Source organism: Limulus polyphemus, unplaced genomic scaffold, assembly GCF_000517525.1.
Source record: "Limulus polyphemus unplaced genomic scaffold, Limulus_polyphemus-2.1.2 Scaffold72, whole genome shotgun sequence".
NCBI classification, from domain to species: Eukaryota; Metazoa; Arthropoda; class Merostomata; order Xiphosura; family Limulidae; genus Limulus; species Limulus polyphemus.
Genome location: NW_013665682.1, coordinates 333669 through 344573, shown reverse-complemented (window position 1 = coordinate 344573; position 10905 = coordinate 333669). Strand labels below are relative to the sequence as shown.

Below are 10905 nucleotides of genomic sequence, written 5' to 3'. Positions count from 1 at the left end.
ATTTAGGAGGTTTTAGGGATTACACAAAGGAAATTTGAGAATTTTTATATGAGGAAAAGTATTTTCAATTTTTACATGAAAATTACTATGTGCACGACTATTCAAAAAAAAAAAACTCAATATATTAATGAACAAATATTTACTTCAATAACAATATGATTTTTTGTATGTGAAAGATTTATAATATTAACTGAAAGACTGCCAAACTTTGTGAAGATATACACACTATATTGAAAGTAAGAAGTATTAAATCTATAAAGACTTTAAACGAATAAAAAGAGGTCACGTGGTTGGTCAAATTGACAGAGCCTGTGTTGAGAGAGTTAATAATGAAATAAGTTTTTAAGTATCTATTACTTTGCAAAAGAAACAAATTTTTGAATATAGCAGGAAACTTTACTATCACATAAAATTAAGATGTATATAGCATAATTTTCATAGCCTTCAATCTTATTTGGTTACAGAATCATGAAATAGACAATCAGTGTCACAATCTCTCTTTCCGAAATTGCCAATAGTTCTTTCTGCTATTCAATACTACATTATTTATAACCATTAGAAAGCCAGTTTTCATCTATCAAATGATGTATTATATTACATTGTTTTCTGTAAGGAGAATTGTAAAATTACAGAATGTTAGAAATTCAGTTTAACCCTATGTGCATAGATGGGGTCAAGTGCACATGCCATAATCTTTTACAGTGTGTCATTCAACATAGTTTTACATATTTGATGTTAGAGAGTTATCTATTTGTTTTACACTTCATTGATGATTAGTGACACTTTGTGGTAGAGAAGAGTAAATACCAGACACAATATACAGGGATACTGGAAAAATTATAAATGTTCATTTTGGAGATTCTTGAGGTTATTCAAATACAATATGATAACTGGACAAAAAAATATTTTTATTCTTTTCATGAGCATCACCTTGCACCCAGATTTGTCAGAGTACAAGTCAAATTTGTGTTGGCAAATCACAGAACTATCTTGGACACGGATATGTTTGTAACACATTTTTTTTTGTGTGCCTAACAGACATGTACATTTAACTAAAAACTTGCCACAATTTGTGTAGATACATGTAGTAAATTTGGAATTATTGGTTATGTAACTTTGTTAGAATTGTACTTTGCGTTTATACTTCATTGATGTTGATGCTATCAAATGTCGTGTGTAATCCATTGATGTTGAGGATATAGATATTTCTAAAAAGCCTAAGTGATAGACATATAAATAGCAGAAAAGAGTAAAGTCATGGAAAGTAGAAGTTCGGTCAGAGAAAAGTTAAACGTAACGTTAATCATCGTAGGAGTGAAAGGCCTAAAGGCTGGTATGCTAGAGTGAGACTAACAATTTCGTAAGAGATAAGGGGAATAAGTTGTCTCATCATTGGGTGCTCTAAAATAATTGAACCAGCCTCTGTAGACTTTAATAAATGGCAGACGATTCGACAATGGTAACTCAACGACAATGTAAGTGAACTATACATGGATAGTTTTGCGATAGAAATAGTTCGGATTATCAACTGAATTCTAAAGCAAATGAATAGGCCTAAGTGGACTTTTGACAAGAAAAAGATACAACTATGATCTCCATATTATAAGGAATTTTTGTACATATATTTAACTAGTTCGAATATATATATATATATATTAATTTTTAAAACAAGTGGAGAGCGCACTGTTCATTAATTTTTTAATTTATTACCAACAAGTCACAAACACATACTCTAGAAAAATCTTTAGCCCAACACAACCATTTATTTAACTTACATTACTATATATATTTCTACTAAAAAAATCAAAGTTTCCTGACAATGGGCCTAGGCACAAAACCAGTGCTTTTGATTATTTTACTGCATGTTTTTGGTTTGATATTTTACATGCTTGTTAATGGTAATTATCATCTTTTATTAAATCTAAAAGTTTTAAAAAATAAAGAAAAGAGATAAATCCCTTCTGCATGAGCAGTGTTTGTTTACTGAATGGAACATTTGTTGTTATAATGTTACAGTTTTTGCTACATAGTTTCAAAGGCACAAAGACATGTTGTTAAAAGCTTTATTGCAGAATTGTTTGTTATGACAAAGACAGGGTGAGTAATTTTGGTGGCGATGAGAATCAAAGCACACGCCTTTCTTTTCCCAAAGTCACCAAAGCTCAACAAACTTTGAAGTAAACAGCGTGTAAAACTAAAATTGTACAGAGTACTGGCCCATTTGAAAGCTTTGTGCTTAACAGCAAACAGGCATAAAGCAATATTTTGCTTACTTGGATAGTTGTAATAATTGGGAATCCTACTTTTGATTAGTTGATTTATTTTGTGACAGTCAATTTAATTGTAACTTTGATTAGTACATCATTGGAATAATCAAGAACAGTAACAATTGGAAACACTAATTTTGGTTAGTTGATTATTTTTGTGACAATCAATTTAATTGTAATTTCAGTTAAATGATTAGCCTATGTGCAATTAATCAGTGTAATTGTGGGTCTGGTTAGTAGCTCAAAAAACGATTATTAATGGATTACAACTCTTCAAGCACTATAGGCTGGTCATTTTGACCAACCTTGTAACTGTGAAGTTATACATACTATAACTGTGAATATACTAAGTGTTTCTCCATAAAACTTGGCAGGAGTTTAGCAAACATTATAAATCTGTTGAACACAAAAAAAATAGATTTTTCAATTTATGTATTTTATTTTGACTAAAGATTTGCCTGTGAAATTACTGAATCAGTCTGAGTACAAGACAATGTTCATGTTAAGAATAAAAGTACTTTATCATCTTGTATTTTTCATATTTCATTTACAAACCTTCAGAACCTCATAAATGAATATCAAAAAAATTTTCAAGCAAAGATGTATTTTAACTGTTATTTTCTTTACCCTAACACCAATAGCAAAAGCAGTAATGTATGGTAAAAAGAAAGTTGAAAAAATACTGAATCTAAATTACTTTTTTTTTCTTTTCTTTCTAGAATGACTACATTTTGTAACGAACATTTACATATTTGTTCTTATACCCAAAGCTTGTACATTTGTCACACCTGGGCTCATTTAGTTTTATTACTTTATAGTTGAATAGTCTCAGAATATGCTGAAAGCCATTTATCACAGCCATCAGTCACATATTTTGACATGGAATAGCACGTTACGTAGAATATTGAGTGCCATGAAAAATTTCATTTAATTTTTTTCTTCATTTAAGTTTTCATGTCTAACCTAATATGTTTCTAATTTTTGCATTTTGGTTCCTTCTATAACAGTAAATAAAAAAATATACATAAAAATTAACAAATCTAGTACTTATGTTTCTACTCTGGATTTCTGCTATTGACAGATAAAGTACTGTTGGCTTACTTTTTTGTAATGGTGTAGATTCAAAATAGTAGTTTGTGTTTCAAATTGCAATTTTCAAACAGAAAAAATAGAATGTCCTAAAACTACTGAGTTAACTGGCTTTGTAAGTAATCTATGTATAGGTTTATTAGCTTGTTGAGTTGAACATCACGAAGACACAATGAAACTGAGTCTAAATATTTCCTAACCTGTACCTAAAAAAAGTTATCCTTCTAATGAACTTAATAAAGAACAAATTTCTATTCCTATTGGCCATAAATAATCCAATTGTAAATATCAGAAAATTATTGACATTTTTTTGGAAGATAGGATGAGATAGAAGGGGCATTACATGTGGGTTTGACTTACTAGTTTATATTTCAGTAAGGCAAGACGCTTATGAATGTACATTATAGCTTACCGATATCTATAGTACAAATGTCTAATTGGTGGCACACTTAGAAGATCATACAAGGGTAGAAAGATTTAAAAACAGACAAATCAGAATGAAGAATCATCATGAGATACATAGAAGTGAAGGTTGAGAACTTATTTAAATATTTACTTTTGAAATTAAGAAATTAAAACATATATTACAATTTGAATTATAATCTGTGTTTGATGCCAAGTTTGACATACACTGATAATAGTTGTTTAATTAAATTTGAAATGTAAGTCTTAAAAAAGTCTCTAACTTTTATTAAATGTACTTATTAGTAAGTTTTTTGTTTTTTACATTTAACTAAATGTAAGCAAAAATTAGTCATTTGTTCACTTGTTACGTGGAAAAGGATGTTGTTACATATTTTCCAAGTTTCTTTACATTTTTTTATGCGTTATTTTGATCCAAAGGACATACAATGACAGTGATGAAAATTTGTACCAATATCCTGTAATTGATAATATCAGCCTAAATAACTAGAACAAAATGAAAGTGCATAATGATATATTATAGGGCTCATTTTTCCTAACAAGAAAACTGAAGGAAATATTTTATGCTCCCTTTTCTCACTCTACTTAACAAGGTAAAACATTTATGATAATTTATACAAACATTTAGACCACAAAGAAAGTTAACTGTGAAAATATAGAATCATAATCTGCTTTACCTTCAATGACTTATTTTTTTTTTTTAGTTCTAGCCTTTGCCACTTAAGTAAAAAATTTTCAGGGTTTTTAAAACGTTATGTGGAAGTTAATTTTGAATAATATGATGCTTGTACTTGTAGTTATGTTGCAGGGGCAAAAAAACATAAAGTAGGTTGTCACAAAATAAGTATAATGTATGTGTGGCTTAAGAACTGTGTTTTGAGGAAGCCATAAACAGACAACTAGTTCTATTATTTGCCTTGTTGTAAAGTCTTCCTTTCTTAAAACTTTACACAATGTTATCCCTACTTTTTTTGTAAGCATGCTACATGTTCTTAAAACTGGTTGTGGATTAATAAACCAGGTACTTCATAATTCTCACTAATGTTGAGAGACAAAAGTAAATTGTAATTTGTCATTGTATTTTTGCAATCCTTTTTTTTTTTGTGATGACAAATAACTATATCAAAGTTAGCAAAAATGTCATAACTCTACTAGTTTCCACTTGTAAGTATTTGATCATTATAGTCAGTAGCCTATATAATCACATAAATCTAATTTTTAGATACTGAAATTATTTTTAATATTATTACTACTACATACTAATTATTAATTACTTTATATCCTATATTTTGTTGCTGTTTCTACTGACATCTTTAAGGAAGTCCTGAAAAGAACTGTATATTAGGATTCCATTGTGGGTCTGCTTGTCAGAAAGGCTGGTGTGATATCCACTCATTTTGGGGTTTATCTTTAGGACTTAAATAAACTATTTGTGTGTATATATGTATGTATGTATGTATGTATGTATGTGTGTGTGTGTGTGTGTTAAGGATTTATTTTATTTTTTCACCAGAGGCAGGCCTGCCAACAGGGGGGGCAACTGCCCAGGGGCCCAGGTGAATGGAACTTGGTTATGCCGTAAAGCTCACAAAGCATCTTTAGGCTATATCTTCATTTAATGCTAAAAACCATAGCTTTTCTTTGCATATAGATGCTTGATACATTAAGAACGACTGAAATAATAATTTGAGTGATAATTAATATGTATTTGTTACTTTATTAGCATTTTTATGCTTATACTGTAAGGTAAAAATGGCTGCTGCTATGATTTTGTGTGGTTTATGAGCTCGTTGCTGTCCTAATTTATGATCTTCTTTTTAATAAATTCTTGAAAATGTTAAGAGAGAGAGTGAGAGAAAGGGAGCCCGGCGAGGATGTTTGCCCCCGGCTCGTGCTGGCTCCCAACATTCCTGACCAAAGGGGAAGTAAAACAGAAGTCAAGACACTATAGAAATTAACTATTATATTGTGTTCAAGAGAGTATTTATGTTTTGCTGACTCGTATGTAAAGTTTATTGGGTGCCTTATCAGTTAGATGGATGTAGAATGCTTCTCTTAACTTTCTTTTCTCATTGGGTAATATTTCAATAATATAACATTTTATATTCTCTTGTTGTCTTCCTTGGTATAATGGGATACTGCAGATAATTTCTATTAAAGATTTATATTTCTATTATGCTTCTAAATTTCACGGTTTTCTTCTGTGTATTGAAGTCCACATTCACAAGGGATTTTGTAAGTTATGTGTTTGCTCTTCATTGGGTCTTTATTTGGTTTGGTGTATGCTTACTGCAATCCTGTTGTGTTGTGACTTTTTAATGCTGTTTTGACTTTATGATGTTTAGCTGTCCTTTCTGTTTTCACAATGACTTTTGACATAAAGGATAATGGTTGTATGTCTGTTATTTACTTTCTTCTTAGTCTTATTGTTTATCTTCTTTTATATAGTAACTAATTAACAATAAGACTCAGATGATCATATAGGCTACTAACCACGACAGTGACTGATATTTGGTTACTACCATCTTAGCGTAAGTACTTTTAAGAATTGTACTCTGAAGCATGATTTGGTTGTGGTAGTCCTAATAAGCACTAAATAACTTTGTGTTTGTAAAGTTTGTTATTGACTGGACATAAAAGTGTATCTTTGCATAGATAAAATTAAATGTAACTTTCAGAGGTTAGGCTATGTTTACATTCTTCTGTTTTTAGCAATAGATATTGTGAAAAAATGTGACTCATTCTTTCAGACAAAAAGATATCTGAAGTAGTTTATCTGTATTATAAAGCATCATTGATTCTAAAACATTAAACTATTGTCTTTCAAAATCTCTTTTGATCTTGAAATTCATTTTTCCTGGTATTGTAAAAGACTGGAATATTATAGTTTCTCATAGAGTTTATTTTTATCTTAAAGTTGTTTTTTGTTTTGTTTTTTCCTAGGGCTTATATTTGTAGTGGATAGTAACGACAGAGAAAGAATAAGTGAAGCAAGAGAAGAACTCATGCGCATGCTAGGAGAAGATGAGTTAAGGGATGCTGTCCTATTGATCTTTGCAAACAAACAGGTATTTAGGTCATCATTATGAATGACTAGACTGTGCATTATTAAGCCTACTGAGAGGCTGTATGTGCAAGTTTTAATAGGTGTTTCAAGCAAACCAGCATCATTTATTTGATTCTAAAATGACTCACTTGTGATATATATCATAAAGGTTGTTCTCTTCTATGGTAACAGTTTATTTGAATTTCTGCTTCTAACCTTGTGGTCTTTGGCTACCTAGGCTATAACCCCTTTCACTGCAATTCATTATAAGTGGGGATATTTCCAAGTGCAGATTGTGACTAAAATTTACCTCTTTTTGGAAGTGTGATTTAGAGAACCTTCTTATGTGAAGTTCTATTATATCATTATGAAAGCATGCAGTCATGAAATGTTTGCATTTAAAAGAAAGGAATATTGGTACAGTTGCACCTCCCAAATCCGGCAACCTTAGGACCCGAGCCTTGTCGGATCTTGGAGTTTGCCAGATTTTGAGTGATTGTATTATAGTTGTACATAAATGGGGAGGAAAAAAAAATGAAAGAAAACTACATTTCTATACTGCATTTTATTGTACTTAGTACTGTACACTGTATTCTACATCAAGAGAAAGGTATTTTATTGTAGGGTAAAAAATAAAGTAATAAGTATGGTATGGTACAGTATTTTTATTGTATTATTTCTTGAAAAGCTGCAGACTCATCTAAAAAAAAAAGAGAGAAATATATTACATTTCTTGGACACTATTGTACTTTATTCATTTCTGTCAAGACTTCTTGAACCTACATGTTTTTCTAACATCATGAATTTACTTTATTGTATTGTACACAGTATTTTACATCGAACAGAAAAGACATAAGCATGGTTAAAACATTTTACTGTAAAGGTAATATATGTCCATTTTCTTAAAATTAGCTGGAAAATGGGTGGTGTCGGAAAAGGGATTGCCGGGTCTGGAAGGTTTGAGTGTAATAGTTAACTGTAAAGCATGATTCCATCAACAACCAAAAAACAGGTTATTCTACAGACTGTAAGTTTTACTCTGGTGGTAGTAAAGAAAGTTAATGTTTATCACTGGAAGCAACTTAAAAACACAGCAGTCAGTTGCACTTACAATTGTATCTTCCCTAGAACTTTAAATTCACTTGAATTTATATTTACACAAGCAATACAAATGTCATGTTCTTGAGATTATCTGAAAGCACATAGTCAATTGGCATACAACTGTTGAAAGTTTTACAGATGGCTTATATGTGTAAGATAAATGGAAGTATGCCATCAAATTGGATTAAACATATTTCTTTGTAAGCATTGCAACAGAATCAAAGTAATTTAGTATCATTCTATACGTGATACAACATAAAAAGTTAAATGCATCTTTTGAATGTTTGTTTTTCAAAGGATTTAGATTTATGGTGGTTGTGGGTTAGCTTTTATAGTAACACAAACATCCTTAGACTAAAGACAGATATCTAGCTGTGCATACTATGAGGTTAATGTGTATATTAACATAATACTCTGAAGAAGTACCATCTATGTATGGACTGGAAGCTATACTTTCACACACACGTGGGAACTCGTACTATATCACTGACAGACATTTCTCATTGACTTCTGTGTTTTGGTTTGAGGACATTTTGAAAGAATGTAAAAAGGAAGGAGGACAATATTAATCCCAATGTATTTTGGAAAAGCCTCCTGCAATGAGCATTGCACTGCCTTAACAACAGTTCATAACCAAGGATTTATCACAACGAACATCATCACTGGTGATGGAAGAATGGGCTGTAAAGTCCAGACACTCATCTTAATATTATTACAATAAATAGTGAACATTGCTTTGTATTATTTAGAAATTGTATTTTTATGGGTTGTTAGGTGGGTTGAACTTGGTAAACCAATATAATTCCTATAACTAATCATGGTTATTTTTCTTCAGGACTTGCCCAATGCTATGAATGCAGCAGAAATAACGGATAAACTTGGACTTCATTCATTAAGAAATAGGAATTGGTACATCCAAGCCACATGTGCAACCAGTGGGGATGGTCTCTATGAAGGCCTGGACTGGCTATCAGGCCAGTTGCGAAATCAGAAATGATGGATCTAAATTGTTATTCTAATCTAGTTACACATTTTATTTTATTTTTTCAACTGTTTGACATTGTCATCAGGATATTCTACTATAGTATTATTTGATTCATCCATATTAGAAATAATTTAAACAAATCTGCTCCAGCCAGATAACAGCCACATTTTTTAACTTTTTCTTGAAGTAACATAAGTTTAATGGTCAGTTCTATCACCATTTACCCTTTTAGTTGACTTTGTGATGTTTTGATAAGAAAAATGTGAAATTATATTTTATAAAGTATGTTCCTGTACTATAAAAAATTTTGTATTTTCTTCTATAGTTTCATTCATTATATTTAGCTCTTGTTTTCTTTTTTACTGCTTTAACTGAGTTCAAAAATATCTAAACTTTTATGTTCCAGGAACAAAACTGTACAGAATCTTGAGGAGGCCTAGTATTAAACATTAATTATGTAAATACTAAATACCAGTACTTGTTTTTTTATTTTTCACCCCTTTTCATTTACGAGAAATTATCTCATTGCCAAGAGCCCGTAATATAAACGTATGGAACATGTTTGGTAAAGAACCTCCCAGTGAAGGATGCCAAGGAAACTAAAAGTTTGATTGAGGTGTTGTTATTCCACCAAGTCAAAATGTGGGGCAGTGTAACACTAATCTGTACTTGAAAACTTGTGTTTCTGATAAATAAAGCGTTTGTCCTTGTGTATGTTGTGATGGTGTTGTTTTAGAACTGCAGGTTTTGGGTCACTTTTTGTCACAGTTTCTTCCCATTGAAAAAAAAGGAAAAAAATTAATCATTTATTTATTTAAATAATTATTTCCTTTGCTCATTTGTTGTTTACAACAAAATAAGTAAATTTCTAATCTTATTTTATTATGGTTAATGTAAAAATTCTAGAAGAATACATGTAACTTTTAGTTTGTATCATATCAATAGAATTATTAATATTAAGAGTATGATGTAGTAGTTAAATAACAGTCATGATTCAAACTGTAAAATCATATAAACCTTCCAAACTACAAAATTTAAAAGTGTTTGGAAAGGGTTTGTTTTTGTCATAAAAATGTCTAAGCTCCGTTTATCTGATCAGTTAGTAGAACAGTGATTTTTAATCAATATTTAGTATATGAGATTATCATAAGAAGAAAATCTGGATTTTTTTTTTTAAATTGGAGCTAGTTTTTAAAGTTTACAATACATGTATAAAATATGAAGTTCATATTTATGCTATATTTTCTTGCAGTTAATAAATTATTAGTGTGTTATACCAAGATATAAAAGTAACATTTTCGAACTATCATTACATCGGTCATTAATGATGTAAATAGTAGAAATTAAAGAAATTTCTTGCAATTATTGTGAAGGAAAGGTAGTGAGTATATTGCTTCTCTTTACATTATTTTGTTTTGGCAATGATTTATTTCTTTTCAATACACTTAAAAATTTCATGAGAGAGGGATATTTTGTTAATCTTCTAAAATGAATATTCTCAAAGAAATATTGTTACATTTAAATATATTGAGGCAATGGTGTGTTTTAATAATTTATTATTATAGAATATATATTTAAAAAATGCAAGGCTGGTTAAAAGCTCAAAATATATTAAATGCTCTCTTTTGGCTTTAAGTTTTCTTTATTTCTGGGTCAAGCTTGTCCTAGTGGGTAGAAAGGACTGTGGATCTAAGTGTCCGTGAGTCCTGTTTCCTCGAAATTGTGCTGTCCACTTTGGGATCATGGGTGTAATATAACAGTGATGGTCAAATTATATTTTGATTAGAATAACCCAAGAGTTTTTGGTGGATAATATTGACTAGCTGCATTCCCTCTAGTCGTATCAACTCAAAATTAGGGATGCCTAGCTCAGATAGTTAAAATAGCTTTGTTCAATTTCTCAAACAAAGTAAAACCTTGCATTTCATGTCAGTCTTGCTTGGTAAGGTTTAAGGCTGTTTAGTTAGCATTTCTATAAATAGAAGCATCTATAT

At 30.3% G+C, this 10905-nt stretch overlaps 1 protein-coding gene across 1 annotated transcript in view; it reads left to right on the top strand.

Moving 5' to 3' along the window:
- The window catches only part of LOC106466205 (ADP-ribosylation factor 1-like), a 20911-nt gene extending 11286 nt beyond the window's left edge, over positions 1 to 9625 (top strand). The window contains exons 4-5 of the mRNA XM_013926454.2: positions 6723 to 6847; positions 8762 to 9625. Of these exons, the coding sequence (XP_013781908.1) occupies positions 6723 to 6847; positions 8762 to 8923 (287 nt within the window). The 3' untranslated portion in view covers positions 8924 to 9625. The remainder of the gene's footprint in view (positions 1 to 6722; positions 6848 to 8761) is intronic.
- The last annotated feature ends 1280 nt before the right edge of the window (positions 9626 to 10905 follow it).